At 46.8% G+C, this 17,181-nt stretch overlaps 1 protein-coding gene across 2 annotated transcripts in view; it reads left to right on the forward strand.

Moving 5' to 3' along the window:
• Nucleotides 1-255: 255 nt before the first annotated feature.
• PPM1D (protein phosphatase, Mg2+/Mn2+ dependent 1D) overlaps nt 256-17,181 on the forward strand; it is a 33,752-nt gene continuing 16,826 nt past the window's right edge. The window contains exons 1-3 of one of the 2 annotated variants that reach the window (XM_081890442.1): nt 256-1,461; nt 9,391-9,619; nt 16,755-16,879. In XM_081890442.1, the coding sequence (XP_081746568.1) occupies nt 1,104-1,461; nt 9,391-9,619; nt 16,755-16,879 (712 nt within the window). In that variant the 5' untranslated portion in view covers nt 256-1,103. The remainder of the gene's footprint in view (nt 1,462-9,390; nt 9,620-16,754; nt 16,880-17,181) is intronic. The other variant, XM_081890441.1, reaches the window with a different exon arrangement.

Here is a 17,181-nt window from a genome sequence, read left to right on the forward strand (position 1 = left end):
CATGAATTATAACAAATATTGACTAAAGAAGAAAAAGAATAACACGAATTAAAGCATGCTTTAATAATGATACCTCAATCCATCATAACAAATATTAATTACAGAAAAATAATATGAATTAAAAGATACTCTTTAACAATGGAGTGTTAATGTTTTGTTTATGAATTCAATAACTTGCACTCCTGAGTCCTGTAAAAACGGATCAAGGCGGAGTACAACGATTAAAAAAAAAAATCAACGCCAGACAAAAGCTTTCTTCTATGACAAGGGTCCTCGGTTATCCTTTATCTGTAGGGCTTTTGAGAAGTGTGCGGGGTGTTTGGAACGCATATCTTCCTCCCCTAAGTTTTAATATGGGGTTATTTTTGCTTCGCTTTCCGCTGCCTTTGGAGTAAGGTAAAGCGACTAACAAATCCAACGATCAAATAAATATTAATTTAAAAATACTAACCGCCAACCCATTCCATCTTCTGCCTAGATTACAAGGAGGTCCTTAAAACACAACATGAAAAGATTTGAGTTTGTCAGCGCGTGGGAGGAAGGAGCAACAGGGAGAACTGGCAAATCTGTCCTTTGCGCGCGCCTCCCTCGTTTTCCCTTTTCGGCGGGGGAGGCGGAGGCTAGTGCACGCGAGGCGCGCCCCCCGCTCCTCCCTTGGAACGTCGAACCTCCCCGGCGTTCTATCGGAAGCGGCGATTGTTCCGCCTTTTGCTACATCGCGCTCCGAGCCGCCCGCGCGGAGGGTTAGAGACGGGGAGAGGGAGAACCAGAACAGGGCATGCCTGGACAGCGCCTGCCAGCGCCTCCGCCGCCGCCGCCGCGGCTCCTCCTCTTCCTCCGACGGTCATAAACAATAAAGTCACCGCCGGCCGGGAGAGAGAGAGAGAGAAAGAGAGAGATTGATTGATTTGGGGGGGGGGGGAGAGGAGGGGGCATCAAAAGAAAGAAGCCGAGCGCGGATCATCTCTAGGCTTTTCAGGGGAGCAGGGAAGGAGAAGAAGAAGAAGGGATAAAGCAGAGGAAGGAGGTGGGGGGGGCGGCCGCGGCGGCCGCAGCCTGGTTCCCGTCGGGCGGAGGCAGAGGGGGCGGCCCGATCTCCTCGCATGGAGGGTCCCTGCTCTCTGGGGGTGAGCCTCTTCTCGGACCAAGGCGGCAGGAAATACATGGAGGACGTCACCCGCATCTTGGTTGAGCCGGAGCCAGAGGCGGCGTCGGGGATGGGCGCAGCGGGCGGCGGCGGCAGAGCATTAGGCGGGGATGATGGCGGCGGCGACCGCTCGGTGGCCTTCTTCGCCGTCTGCGATGGGCACGGCGGGCGCGAGGCGGCCCATTTCGCCCGGGAGAACCTCTGGCCTTTCATCAAGAAGCAGAAGGGCTTCCGATCCCACAAGCCGGCCGCCGTCTGCGCCGCCCTCCGCAAGGGCTTCCTCGCCTGCCACCGGGCCATGTGGAAGAAGCTGCGTGAGTTACTGCTGCCCTTCGCTGCTTGTAAACCCCACACCGCCTTGTTTGTTTGTTTATTTACCTCCCCCTTCCCCACGTTTGTTTGTTTACCTTTACCCCCCATCGCAGCTTCCCCCAATATAGTCAGCGGGGCTTGCTTTGCAGCCAAGTAAATGGGTGCACGATGACAGCTGGACTTTGCGCCGGAGTTTACTCGGGAGTAACGGCGCAATCCTAACGATACTTGTTCAGAAGTAAGGCCTACTGAATTCAGTGGGGCTTGCCCCCTCTCCTCCCGTAAGTGAGGTTCGGATTGCCTACTTTACAACGCAGTCCTAACCCTGCCATGCTTGAGTTCAGTGGGGCTTACTCCCGGGTAAGTAGGGTTCGGATTGCAACTGAAGCTCCGGATAGATGCAGGTTTACTCAGGAGGAAGGCGTTTGTCTTCTATGAATTGGGCTTCCTCGCAGGTAAATGAGCAAAAGCCTCGCACCCCTATGGGCAGCGTCTCAGAATTAACTCCTCTGGAGTTGTCTAAGGATGTATCCAACTAAATTCTAATGCCCATTGAAAGACATAGACCTGATTTAGTCGTGCCCCTTTGATTTCAGTGGCTAGACTCTAAATAGAACATAACACTAGATGCAACCGGCTGTCATCTTCCTGGTGGAATCCAGTGGGATTTCCAGAATGACAGCACGTTTTCTTGCAAGCCTGTGCAGGTCTCCTTGGAAGTAAGTCCTACAAGATTCAGGAAGATCCTGGATGTTGTGCCACACAGTGTTATAGTGCCAGCTTCAGAGTCCTCCCCTGTTCACGCCTACTTCAGAGGTAGCTCTCACTGAGTTACTCATTCTGTTATTTAATTGTTTTGCTTTCAATGAAGCTTACTTCCTCGTAAATGGATTTACAATGGCAGAGGGGCTCCCTCCATTGTGTGTGTGTGTGTTTTGGGGAGCATCTTCCATGACACCTCCTTTCCTGGAATTAAAGTAGCTCCAGGTTTTTACTTCCTTTCTGTAGCGTTCACATAAGGGAAGACAGATCCTGATTAAATCTGACTCAGGATAAATTGGATAGTATCATTTTGGGCTGCTGTTACAAGCGATGCATTTGGATTATTTTTTTTTTAATGCATCATGCATTGGATAGGATTGTGGGGGGGGGTTAGTTAAAAAAATAGTATTATTGATAATAGATTGTTGTCTGAATTTCTGACCTGCCAATAAAAAAAAGTTGTGATATAAATATTCCGACATGTAGCCGGATCCTGTGTGTGTTGCCTAGGAAATGTGTCCTACTGCATTGAGTGGGACTACAGGAATTCAGGTGCTGCCTTAAGCTGAGTTAGACCATTGGGGTCCACCAGTGTTCGAAATTAGCCAGGCACCAGGCACATTTTACTGATGGCACGAGTCCAGTTGTGACTACATGGAGATCTCTGGATGCCAGGTTGGCAATTGACATCTCCCTCTGGCTGGCTTCTCCAGCTTTCTTAAGCAAGTAAGCAGAAGAGCTTATTCACTGCATTTATATCCCACCTTTCCCCTCAGAGAGTGGGTCACCCACCCCCTCCTTAGTTAATCCCTACAACAACCTTGTGAGGTAGGTTAGGAGGCTGTGATTGACTCCCAGGGTCACCCAGTGAGTGAGCTTAATGACTTGAGTGGGGATTTGAACCCTGATTTCCCAGGTCCTAGTCCAACACTTTAACACTGGCTTCCCAGAGCCCCTTGCTGTGGAGCAGCTATATAAATTTAAGTAGGTAAATAAACATGGGGAAAGCAAAATGTCAATTAAAGAAGGATCTGAAATATTTTCCTTGAAGCTTGGCTTTGTTTTATTCCGGATTGTTTTATTTGATATTTTAATGTGTTGTAAACCACTTTAAGATTTTTTTTGTTTAAACTATAATGCAGTATAGAAATGAAACTAATAGTAATAAATCTCACTGCCCCCCCATGGTGCCTAGATATTTAATTGTGTTGACTGTAGCCCAGGTTTAAGGAACCATTTGGCAATTAGCTTATTTACCTGTTTCTAACACTGGCACCTAGCTCACTACAGTGGTACCTTGGGTTAAGTACTTAATTCATTTTGGAGGTCCGTTCTTAACCTGAAACTTTTCTTAATCTGAAGCACCACTTTAGCTAATGGGGCCTCCTGCTGCTACTGCACCGCCAGAGCCTGATTTCTGTTCTCATCCTGAAGCAAAGTTCTTAACCCGAGGTACTATTTCTGGGTTAGCAGAGTCTGTAACCTGAAGTGTACGTAACCCGAGGTACCACTGTATTGTTGGCATCACACCAGGATTTCAGACAGGAATATTTACCAGCCCTACTACCTGGAGATGCTGGGGATCCAACCTGAGACCTTTGCATGCAGAGCAAATGTTCAACCACTGAGTTATAGCCCCTTTCTCAAAGGGAGCCTAACCCCAATGGGGCTTATTCCGAAATTAATCACCTGCAGAATTGTGGCCCAGTTTTATGAACACTCATGTAGGGAGGAGGATGCCCAGATGGGGAGTAGATGTTGGCTTGGGCCTTAGTTCTGTTCCTGCTTGCTTGGTGCCAAATCCTGTTGATCTCTGTTGATCACATGAATGGAACTGGACTCCAGAGCTGGGACTTTGTGTATAGAGGAAGCGTTGACTGGGTCTCGCTTACAAAGTAATTGCACACATCTGTGAATAGACAGAATCTCATCTTCATGTGGAACTGTTGACCCGTGGTTTCACATAACTTTCAGCCAGGGGTGGGCAACCTGTGGCTGTCCAGATGTTTTTGGACTCCAGCTCCCATTATCTTTGAATGTGTTGGCTGCGGCTGATGGCATTAAGCCCATCAACATCCAGAGAGCTGTATGATTGCTAAGAAAGCCAATGTTTCCTCCTGCCTGACATGGTCAATGAATGCAGAGGCACTGGGGCAGTTGACAAGAGTCTATTCGGGTTACCGTATTTTTCCGTGTATAAGACGCCCCCATGTATAAGACGCCCCCTATTTTTTGAGCCCCAAATTAAGAAATAATTAATTGCAACATTCCATGTATAAGACAACCCCCAATTTTAAACTTTCATTTTTTGGGGGAAAATACAGTCTTATACACGGAAAAATACAGTAACTCTTCAGTTAATTTCCATTATTTTTGATTACTTGTGCTCCATTCACAAGTCCATAGCTCCATTCATCTTCAATCACACCCTAGAGGTGCTCTTCTAAGGCACTCACAAGTTTGTTGTAGTTGGCTAGAGTAGGACCCATGAGTCCTGGGTTCAAATCCCCACTCAGCCACCAAGTTTTCACTGGGTGACTTTGGGCCAGTTGGCATCTCTCAGTCTAACCTACCTGGGGGAGTGGGGGAATCACATATGCTGTCTTGAGCTCTTTGGAAGAAAGGTGAGATATAAAAATAAAATAAAATCCTGCTTATTTCAGTGGGACTTACTCCTGGTTAAATGTGTGTAGCATTGTCAGCTTGTACACCCACCACAATTAACCCCCCCCCCTTTTGCAGGCTTAATTCTTCTTTACAACTGTTTCACTGCTCATTCTGCCTTCACTTCTTTTCCCCCTTTAAAAAATGTACATTATTTGAAATTCATGGTCATTTATCCCCTTCCTTGATCCTGTGTTAGTAGCGTGAAAGCTGGGTAATGTTCCTGAACTTGGATATGTGTGGAAATGAAGAAAAAATTAAGTACAAAACTCAGAATATCCTAATAGCCCCGTTTTGTCAGTGTATATCATGAAAGGAAACATTTGTGCATTTTAAGCGCTTTGCAGAACTCTGGGCTCCTATCCATTAATAAGATTGTACCCTTTTCTCCTTACTTGGGCTGCAATCCTTCCATGTGCCTACCTAGAAGTAAACCATGTTGAATTCATTGGGGCTTCAGGTAAAGTGGGGTTAGCATTTCAGCCTTTGTCTCTCCCTTCCTCTATCCCAAACCCCCTGTAAGCTCTTTGTTAAAACAGGGTATGGCCAAAATTGGTTACAGCTTGTTGTAGCCAGGAAACAGGCCTGGACTGAATTAGTGACAACAAGGGGAATGTCCGAAATATATATTGCAAATGCCCGGTTCTCATAAAGAATGGAGCGTGGCTGTCAAATTTCAGATTTCCTTCCTTAATTGTTTTGCAGAGCAGAACCGGAGTATGTTTGTGTGTGCCATTTTAGGGTCTGTTTCTCTCACCCATTTTCCTGGTTTTTCAGGCTACATAAGATAGCATCAGGGACATATCAGGTTGCTTTCTGTAGCCCCCTCCATGTTATTCTCCCCTCCCCTTCACCTGGCTGCAAGTTTTTCCAGAGGCAGCCTCTCCAGGTGCCATTTTAAATTCCCCACAATGCCATGGGGCGCACTCAGTGTAGTGTCGCACCAGGGAACCCTGGGAAAGAAAAATGGCAGCCTTCAGCGGCCAATGGCATAGCAAGGTCTTGGGGCACTGCGATCAGGTCACAGAAGAAAGATGGGGTATAAATGAACTGGGTGGGAGGGAACACTGCATGTTGGGAAGTCTGCAGTCATGCTTAGGTTTGCAAGGTGTAGCTGATGAATCAATCAAAATGTTCTCAACTGACTAAAAAGTTGCTCCTGATTAATAGGGCAGGAAGCTTTTATTTTTAAAAAAAATAAAACATTTTTAATGCAGGTCACATTAGGAAACAGGCATAGCCTCTTGTGTGTGATAGGGTTCGGTCCTCAACATCTTGGGATACAGTTGGAAAAGACTTCCTGTCTAAAATCTTGGAGAGCTGCTGCCAGTCCGTGTAGACAATAGTGGGCCAATGGTCTGAAAAGTACTATAAGGCATCCATTTGGCCATTGTGATGCTGGGCCTTTGGTCAGATCTACCAGGGCTCCTCTTAGGTTCTTATGACCCTAAATTAACTGCACTGTACAGTACAGTGGTACCTCTGGTTAAGTACTTAATTTGTTCTGGAGATCCGTTCTTAACCTGAAACTGTTCTTAACCTGAAGCACCACTTTAGCTAAGGGGGCCTCCTGCTGCCACTGCGTCACCAGAGCACGATTTCTGTTCTCATCCTGAAGCAAAGTTCCTAACCTGAAGCACTATTTCTGGGTTAGCGGAGTCTGTAACCTGAAGCGTATGTAACCTGAGGTGCCACTGTACAGTGCCTGTCATTCTTGCCCAAACCCTGATTTTTTTTATTTGCAGGCATTCTATTTATCGTCATTTCCCTAACTGTTCATTTATACATTGCATTTGAGCTTTCACATGATGCCAAAAGCCACCTCCGAATCTATAATGCAAGCTTCGTACCCATTTCCATATTACTTACAAATGGATTTTTCTTTTCCTGGAAGGAAATAACACTGAAATTAGCCCTGAACTTGCACTATATTCCACTAAAAGTTCAAGAAGTAGCTTTTATGTTGTTTGAAAGCTCAAATATAATGCAGAACTGAATAAGGGAAACGGAATAAGCTTCCGTGTGGAATAAGCCAGTGTGGTGTAGTGGTTAAGAGCAGTAGTCTCGTAATCTGGGGAACCGGGTTCGTGTCTCCGCTCCTCCACATGCAGCTGCTGGGTGACCTTGGGCCAGTCACACTTCTCTGAAGTCTCTCAGCCCCACTCACCTCACAGAGTGTTTGTTGTGGGGGAGGAAGGGAAAGGAGAATGTTAGCCGCTTTGAGACTCCTTAAAGGGAGTGAAAGGCGGGATATCAAATCCAAACTCCTCCTCTTCTTCTTCTTCTTCCATGTGAATGCAGCCTTAGAGTTGGATCTGGAAGAGCTGGACTCAAATCTCCACTTTAACCGTGAACTCACGGGGTGGACTTGGGTGCAGTCAAGTTCTCCTTAAATGGACATCTGCCTTGCATGGTTATTGAGGATCTTGCCTTCAACTTTGTTATCCAGAAGGAAAAGTGGGATGCAGATAATAGCTAAATAAATCAAATGTTTGCAATAATAATAATAATAATAATAATAATAATAATAATAATAATAATAATAATCAGGGTTTAGGCAGGACTGACAGGGGCTGTACATTGCTGTTAATTCTGGATCATAAGAACCTAAGAAAAGAGCCCTTGGTGGATCGGACTGAAAGCCCACCAAGCCCAGCATGTCAGCGGCCACCCAGTTGCCTGTGCGAAGTCCGCAAGCGTGTCAGGAACGCAACAGCGAATCTGCCCACTTGTGATTCCCAGCAGCTGGGCGTTCAGAGAAGAAGAACGAGCTGCAAGAAGGATCAGTGTCAAGACCCAGGGTTGCTCCTAGCAGCTGGGTTTTCGAGCCCCAGCTGGCAATTGGCATGTGCTGCAGCCAGTTGATGCACTCTTGGCTCTGTTCCCTGGCCAATGGCTCAGGGGTGTAGGGGAGGGACCTGCCTTTGTTCCTCTGAGTGCATTTGGTTGGCAAGGGGGAGGGAGAGAGAGAGAAGGGGCTGCAAAAATCTGTCCTCTCTCTCTCTCTCTCTCTCTCTCTCTCTCTCTCTGTGTGTGTGTGTGTGTGTAGGGGAGAGGAGAGGTGTCTAGAAAAGTCTTGATTGGATCTCTGAGTTTAAGCATGCCTTCTGTGTATGTGTGGGCTCAAACAAAAAATGGATTTGACCATGAGCTGACTGTGGTTGTACACAGTTTGTTGTGCTGCTGTTTCTTTAATCTTCGTGGTGCAGTGATATTTGTGGTGTATATGTTGTGTCCTCCTCCACCCCACCCCCAAAGGCATCCTCAGTGTCTCAGAAGAGTTGGGAAATGTAGGAAGTGGCCTTATATCAAGTCAGAACGTTGGTCCATAAAGCTCAATATTGTCCACACTGACTGGCAGCAGCTCTCTAGGGTTTCAGGCGGCGGGGGGGGGGGGGGTCTCACCTGACCCTTGAGCCTTCCTCACGTGTAACAGATGCTGTACCATTCAAAAGCGACCCCTTCCTGAGAGCTGTGAGGAGACCCCCCCCCCCGTTCCCCTCCTGGAGCCACAGTGTGGTTTAACAAGTCTTATTCTTGGAATTGAAGCTCTGTGAGAGGGACAGGCGTCTCCTAGCAACTCTCAGCACCCCTAACAAATGGCCTTTCCCAGAATTATTTAGGGGTGTCAGAAGCCATCGCTTTTTAGAGTCACATGCTAGTTCTTTAAGTTGATGGTGCACATGTGGCCTTTGAGTTTGGGAACTGGCCCACTGGATACAGGGAATAGTCACTTCCATGTTTTCCCTTGCTTTTGACTCTGGAAATAAGGGAATGTGGGCCTTATGCTGAGAAAATTTCCCCAATTATTATTATTATTATTAGTAGTAGTAGTAGTAGTAGTAGTATAGTGCCCTTCATCCAAAAGCCTCAGAGCAGTTCACAGCATTAAAATATAAGATAAAACAAAATACATAATAAAAACCAGAACAGAATATACCAATCTCCCCCCTCAAAAAAACACATTTAAAAGGATATATGTTAATTGGCCCAAGGCCTGATTGAAAAGGACCATTTCTGCCTGGCGCCTAAACATATACAGTATAATGAAGGCGGTCCTCAAAGTATTGCAGCTGTGAGCCATTTAAGGCTTTATAGATCAAAACCAGCATTTTGAATCGGGCCAGGAAGCTAATGGGATGCCAATGCAGTTGGACCAGGACCGGCTCAAACCGTCTTGTCTCGGTGAGCAACCTGGCCACCAAATTCTGCATTGGCTGATGTTTCTGGACCGTCTTCAGAGGCAACCCCATGTATAAACACGTTGAGGTAATCTAACTGAGAGGTTACCAGAGCCTAGGCGACTATCCCTGTCCAGATTGGGGCGCAGCTGGGCCACCAGCCGAAGCTGATGGAAGGCACGCTGCGCCACCGAGGCCACCTGACCCCTTCAGGGAATGAGTATCTGTGGGCCTGGTTTATGCCCGTGCTTTTTGTTCAGGATGTTGTGCCTAAGTTAAAATCCATTTTCTCATCTCTCTCTCTCTCCCTGCCCCGCTTTGCAGCAGAGTGGCCGAAGACCATGACAGGCCTGCCAAGCACGTCTGGGACGACCGCCAGTGTGGTCATCATCCGGGGCTCAAAGATGTACGTGGCTCACGTCGGCGACTCGGGTGTGGTGCTCGGAGTCCAAGACGACCCCAAGGACGACTTCATCCGGGCTGTGGAGGTCACGCAGGATCACAAGCCTGAGCTTCCGAAGGAGAGGCAGCGGATCGAAGGCCTCGGGGGCAGGTAGCCATCTTGTCTTATCTTCTTGTGCTGTGTGGTGAAAACGTTGGTTCTGCTGGACAGGTTGGATCAGGGGTCAGCAAGCTTTTTCAGCAGGGGACCGGTCCACTGTCTTGTGGGGGGCCAGACTATTTTTTTTGGGGGGGGGGAAATGAACGAATTCCTATGCCCCACAAATAACCCAGAGATGCATTTTAAATAAAAGGACACATTCTACTCATGTAAAGCATGATTCCCGGACCATCCACAGGCTGGATTTAGAAGGCGATTGGGCCTTTTCTGTCTTTACCTGCCAGCAAATGGTTAACGAATGGCAGCCTCTGATTGGCCGTGGTTCCAAGGGGGAGAGTTTAAAAGGAGAGGATTTGGAGAGAGACAGTTAGTTAAGAGCATTGGCTGAGGTGGGTTAGAATTGAGGTTAGGAGATAGGTAGGGAGACAGGTTGAGGTAAAAAGAGTTAATGGGAAAAAGAGTTGGTTCTGGACAAAAACAGCTTCTGCTCTCAGCGTATTGTGGAGGACAGAATGTGGTGGTGCACAGAGTTTTTTAGCCCCCCCCCCGGTGACTTTTTGTACACAATAAGGATCCCGCGATCTACCAGGATCAGCTGGGGATCTACTGGTAGATCGCAATCTACTGGTTGGACATCCCTGGTCTATTACCTAAAGTACCTCGGGAGCAGGATTGTTAAAGGAGTTTGGATAACTGAAAGAAAGTATCACTGTATAAAGGAACCAAACTCTAAAACAACTGAGGGTGAATTTAAGCAAAATCACACTGTATTCCTGATGTAGCCTAAGTTTAACCCATTTGTGTTATACACTATCTTGCCTTAAATAATTTTTTATTGTTTATTTAAAGAAAACCTGTCTGAGACTCCAACTTACTAGTTATCCCCTCACAAAGGTCCCCCCGCAGGATACGCTGGGGTAGAATTTTAAGAGGAAAATAAAAGAAACCTTCGGGTAAAGGGTTGTTCAGTGATCTGGCGGCAATTTATCTAAGAGAGAGCGGGCCCAACAGCATGAGAGGAAAAAGTGCCGTTGCACCCGTCCCATGCTGCTCCCAAGGGGAGGCGTTTTCACAAGGCTCTCTGGTCATCTATCCCTGGGGTTGGCAGCTGGATCTGGCCGACAGGTCAGATCCTGACTCCCTCCACCCCCTGTGGACCACTTTGACCGCTGTGAGCTGTCAATCACATGACACCACATGATGCTTTTCTGCCAATCTTGGCTCCCGAGGGGATTTGTAGTGAAGGAGACCGCATTTCAGATATTCAGGGCCTGAGTCATTTAGGACTTTGAACATTAATGTGACGGGCCTGAAATTAAAACAGGTAGACAATTTATGGGGTGGGGGGAGATAGAGCCTTTTTGTCAGTTGCTGATTCCCCCTTTTTTAACTGGAGGTGCCAATGATTATAAATGTTTCCTGATTTTAAATGAAGGTAAAGTTAGCAAAGATCGTATAATACAGCAGTCTCTGAAAATGTCCCCTCAAATGATAAATCTGATGTCAACCTGCCCCTGCACTGAGGCTCTTACCTTGCTGCCATCAATGCCCAAAATAAGGGGAGGCTTCACTATCATTTCAACACTAAGTGAAAAATTCTCTATTTCCCTCAGCTTCTAAACACTGCTAGCTTTTCAGGGTTTCAAATCGTTTTAAGCTTTTTAAAATTGTTTTATCTGGCTTTTTTAAAATGTGTTTTATTTGTGTGAGAGGGAGATGCTGGTTGGCTGTTGAAATGGACAAACAAATGAAATATTTAAAATGTATATATGAATGTGTGACTTTATTAGCTGGATCAGAGCAAAGTGTCTGTCTAGTCCCATTTCCAGCAGCAGGCTGCCAGATGGAAATTTGCAAAGAAAGTCATGAAAGCAAATGGCTCCCTTTGGTTGCAAGACCCCGGCATCTGGAGCTGAGCTCTGGCGCAGAAAAAGCTCTGGCTCCCTGCGAGTCCTAGTCCATAAATCATGAGCCAGCCCTCAGGAGTTCCCCTTTTCATTTTGCTCTCCTGCTGGGGTTGGATGTCATTTTGGCATGGATGCCAACCAATCAGGATGCCAGCTATGGGCAAGAGGCCAACCAAGCAGGGTTCCCATCCCAACCAGAGTTGGAGTAGATTAGCAAGGTTGGTCAAGTTGGCGCTAACCTTCCTTTCGCCCCGCCATTTGCGGACACAGTCTATAGCAGGGGTAGCCTACGTGGTGTCTTACAGCTCTTGTCTTCCCAAGCTATTGGCCATGCCAGCTGGGGTTGATGGGAGTTGTAGTCCACATATGGAGGACACCCCAATGGCTATTGCCGATCTAGTGTCGCCCTGGTTGACGTCAGCCATGGTTGGAATCCCTGGCAATCATGGTTTCCATCGCAGCCCGAGTGTGAGGTGCAGATGCAGACCAACCAGACTTCAAAGTGCAGTTGCAAACGTTGGTCAGGCCTGACATTAACTTTCCTCCCTGGCATGTTGATATTTCTGTTTGTAGTGATTTATTATTTGTACGGGGGAGCATTTAATCATGTCAGCCCTCCCCTGCATTCTGAAGCAGTGCAGCACAGGCAAAGAATATACCATTCTTGACCTCAGTACTCCATACTACAAGATAGGCCAGTATTAATATTATTTTTATTATTATCCATATCACAGATATGGCAGTGGGGACTTGGTCTGAAATAAGAGCTGGTAGCCCAAGGCCTTTTATTGAAAGTTTTGCTTCAATGAGATTTGAAATTGGATATCTTTTTAATGTGTAGCTCAGAGCTGTGCGGGGTGATCCTAAGAACTGCTGGATCAGGCCAGTGATCCATCCAGTCCAGCATCTTGTTCTCATAGGGGCTACCCAAATGCCTTTGGGGGAAACCCACAACCAGGACCTGAGTGCAAGACCCTCTTCCCTCCTGTGGTTTCCAGCAAATGATATTCAGAAGCGTTCTTGCCTCTGACTGTGGAGGCAAAGCATAGCCATGTAACCATCAATAGCCCTCTCCTCCATGAATTTGATCAGTCCTCTTTTAAAGCTATCCAGGTTGCTCGCCATTGCTATCTCCTGTGGCAGTGAGTTCCGCAGTTTAACTACGTGCTACACGGAGAAGCGCTTTCTTTCCCCTGTCAAACCAAGGATTGTTAGTCACGAGGGATGTATTCTACAGGGCCAAAGGCAGCATTGCCTCTGAAAACGTGTGGCTGGGCGACATCAGCTAGAGAGGACTGTTGCTGCTTTATGGGCTTCCCAAGATGCATCTGGTTGTCTGCTGTGGGGCACAGGACGCTGGAGGACTAGATTGTCCTCCGTTCCGATCCACCAGGGCTCATCTTCCCATCCTGTGGTCACGCTGCAGTGTGACCCAAAAGCCTAGAATGTCCTGTGTGCGCCCTCCACCCACAATCTTTCAGTCCACAGTTGTTGCTGGTGCTGCATGATGCGCTTAATGATTTTTTTTTTCCAGCCATTGTAGGATTTGGGGAGGGGGGGATCTTGAGAGCAGGCGAGTGTGTGTGTAGCAGGGGGTCCATCAGCTGCCGTGCTGCTGTTGCAAAACAAAACCTCTGGGACTTGGAAGTTGGCAGCGCTTTATAGGAGCGTTGCCCTGAGCGCTTGCAGCATATGGATGGGCACCGTTCCCTCTCCACCCTCCTCTCTCTTTTCAAGTCTCTCTGAAACAGAGATAACCCAAAGGTTTTTTCTCGCTGACAGCACCAGCAACGCATCTCTGTGGGGCTTGTTAACCTCCCGTTATTTGAGCGCAGAGCAGGTGGAGAGGCGCATCGGGTTTTTTCGCTAGGGGATGGCACATGTTGCAGGATGAGAATCCCCTCCTGTTTCAGGCTTGCTCTGTTGTTGTTGTTGTTTTATATGCCACACATCTGACTGGGTTGCCCCAGCCACTCTGGGCACCTCCCAACAAAAAATATATTAAAAACACAAACACTAAAATCTTCCCTGAACAGGGTGGCCTTCAGATGTATTTTAAAAATCACATAGCTCTTTATCTGTTTGATTTCTGTTGGGAGGGCGTTCCACAGGGTGGGTGCCACTACCGAGAAGGCCCTCTGCCTGGTTCCCTGCAATGTCACTTCTCATAATGAGGGAGCCACCAGAAGGCCCTTGGAGGTGGACCTCGGTGTCTGGGGCTGGAGGATGGGGGTGGAGACGCTTCTTCAGGTAGACAGGGCCAAGGCTGTTTAGGGCTTTAAAGGTCAACGCCAACACTTTGAATGGAGCTTGGAAACATACTGGGAGCCAATGGAGTTAATTTAGGACCGGTGTTATATGGTCCTGGCAGCTGCTCCCAGTCACCAGTCTAGCTCCACGGGGCATAGTTACTGCTCTAAGCTCTTGACCTCTGTTAAAAGGGGGGGGGGGGAATGCATTAGCCACAACAGAGCAGCCAACTTACCACAACACTGCTTCTTAACAACATCTGTGCTACTGATTCTCAGACTTTGGGTTTGTTGAATTGTATACAACAAAAAGTTAAATCAATTTGGGTTGTACTAGACCAAACATTTTAAGCAATTTGACCTAAAGTCACTTCTGGGGCACTTAATAGTTTCATAGTAGCTCCCCTGGTGTCTCTTTTCCCTCCCATGTAAAAGAAGTGTTCCTGTTCAGAATTCCAGTTAGCCAGCCATGTTTTCCTCTAGAATGCTTGAAGCTGTAACAAGCTCAACTGAGACTTTCCCTGTGTTGGCTTTTCATTGTTCTTTTTTGACTTGCACTAGGCATTTTGTGCACTGGAGAGCATTGGCCATACTTGAGCTTGGTGGTTTTTTTACTTTTGGGTGGGGGAAGAATTGCCCCCTTTTAGATTTGTTTTATATGCTTCCTGGAAACTGTGGGGTTATCTGAGCACACTGATAACATCCCTCTTTTGGTTGGCCATGTTTTGGCTACAGCCCTGTCTGTCTGCCCTCATCTGACTGCGTTCTCATTTAGGAGGAGTGATGTTGGAAGTACAAAACCAGAGGTCATCCCACAGGTGGCTTAGCGGCTAATTCTGTCCTTGGTGTTAGTCAGCTACCCAAGAGGGGGTGTCGCTTAGCAACCAGTCAGAGCGACCTTATATTTACTGAGGTAGCAGGTGGTCTGATCTGATCAGCTGTGTAGTTCTTGCAGGAGTTTTTCCTCTATATGTTTGGTTTGAATGTCTCCCTGCTAAATACAAGGCCCGAAAAAAGATAGCCAAGACCTCTCTGTTCCTTTCTCTTCAAATTATACACTTTTTTTTTGTTTAGGTTCCTCAGTAAAGTGCCATCAGTATTCCTTTTCTCTCTGGACTCTGTCTGCTTTATTTAACTCAGTTTGCTAACACATTTTGGGGGTGGTATTCCATATTATCTGTGACCTTATAGGTGGTCCCCAGATTGCTGTTTGTAGTTTCGTTGATCCGCATCTCAGCAGTTCTGTGTCCCCATTGGGCATACAGCTCCTTTCTGCTACTCTGAAGGATTAATAGCTAACTGACACCTGCTTCTTGGCATCTGTGGTTTGCTTTTTGGCTCCCAAACTGGTCTTGCTGGTTAAGCACTGGAGAGCAGGTGCTGAAAATTTCAAGGTGCAGCTCTTGTCCCTGACGAACCCTTTTCCAGAGGGATGGTGACGTCTGCTTCTCCCTTCCTTTCTTCTTACTGTTGCTGGGGGAAATCCTGAGATACTTGGGTAGTTTTACATATTTCAGGTTTTGTTTTTTAAAGGTTAATGTGAACAGTCTTTGCTCCTGCTTTTGGTGAGAGGCCAAGGCAAGTGTCTAAATAAATGCCTTTATTATACAGCTTTTGGAGATTGCTTAAGACGTACCTCTGTACCCTGGTTTCTAGCACTTGAGGTGCATGTTTTTGGGTCCCATCTTATTTTTATGGTTGCAACCTTAGGTTGAAGGGCAGGCAGTAAATAATAATAAATGAATGAATGAATGAATGAATGAATGATTTCGAACACCAGCAATTTGGTCATGCCAGGTGGTGGCATCTCAGGGCAACAGACCTGTCTGGCGCTGCCTTTGTGTTTATTTCCCCTACCCCAGAAGTGGGGAAAGAAACACATTGGAAGGAGCAGCATGAGGACCACCCCTAGGCTGCCAGTGAAGTGCTTTCATTGTCTGTGTCAAGGAATCCGGAAGCTTTTATAGGGAGTCTGGCCTTTCCACATGATCAGGTGCAGCCTATCAGTGTTAAGAGGTTTCCTCATTGGCCTGATCCGCTTCTTTGTTGTTCCCTCTTTTTCATTTGGCCATACATCCAGAATCCCCTCCTGTCACCCCCTCAGCTTCTAGGCTTCAGATAGATCTGAGTCCAAGTTTTGCAGTTGAGAACACTATTTTGTCGTTGCTTGAAGTTGGATGCATTAGGGGGTTCAGAATGAGTCTTCTGTTTTCCCTCTGCTGCCGTTGGTTTTCCAGTGGCAAGGAGTTCTCTCTACAGCTTTTGTCTTCCAATTTATTTATTTATTTATTTATTATCATTTGCTTGTCAACTCAGAACATACTGGGTTGTATCCAATGATAGTCCTATTCAAGGTAGACCCATTGAAACTGATGAGTAAAACTTAGCTTACATCTGCACCAGACATTTAAAGCAGTATTATAACTCCTTAAGCAGTCATGGCTTGCCCCAAAGAACCTTGGGAACTATAGTTTGTTGAGGATGCTGAGAGTTCTTTGGAAAACCCTATCCCTCTCACAGAGCTACAGTTTCCAGAGTTCCCCGGGAAGAGGAATTGATTGATAAATGAGAATTTTAGCTCTGTGAGGGGAATTAGGTTCTCCTAATAATGGACAGTATTGAACCAGATGGGCCAATAGTCTCCCTCAATACAAGGTAGCTTGCCATATACACTTTTAAGTCTTAAATAGGGAGAAAACCCCAAAAGCAGCTCCACGAAGCCTTTGTTGCAAAATGCCGACTGACAGTTAGTGGAAAAATTGCGAGTGGGGGATGGAATAGGGTGCTTAGCTGGCTAGACCTCTGAGCAGCACAGCTCTACACTCCAACATTTTATTGCAGCTCCTACTTAACAATGAGATCATTCACACTTTGACAGTTTTACAGCTTCGTAACTGACTTGCCTTCTCTTTCTTCTCCCCTATTCCCTCCTGGATTCCTCTCCCTGCCACCCTGCCCTGACTCTTTTAGTGTGATCAATAAATCCGGCGTGAATCGGGTCGTGTGGAAGAGGCCTCGCCTGACCCACAATGGCCCTGTGCGGCGAAGCACAGTGATTGACCAGATTCCGTTCCTGGCGGTGGCTCGGGCTCTAGGTAAGTAAGCGATTGGCCAGGCCAAGGAGATGATGGGGCGGAGGAGATCTAACTTGGCTGCCAATGCTATGCATATTTTTTGGGGCAGTGGGGTGCAGCTTGCAGCTTCCAGTCCAATGCAGGCACTTTTTCCCCATAAGAGGGAAAGGAAACTATTCACTTAACATGCAGTGGAGGAAAAAAATTGGCCTCCCAGATTTCCAGCCTTGGAAACCACAGTTTCATTTCAGGTTCATTTATATCCCACCTTCCTTCCAAGGAGTTCAAGATGGCAAATATTGTTCTCCTCTCCATTTTATCCT

Source organism: Podarcis melisellensis (assembly GCF_964234715.1).
Source record: "Podarcis melisellensis genome assembly, chromosome: 15".
In the NCBI taxonomy this organism is placed as follows: domain Eukaryota; kingdom Metazoa; phylum Chordata; class Lepidosauria; order Squamata; family Lacertidae; genus Podarcis; species Podarcis melisellensis.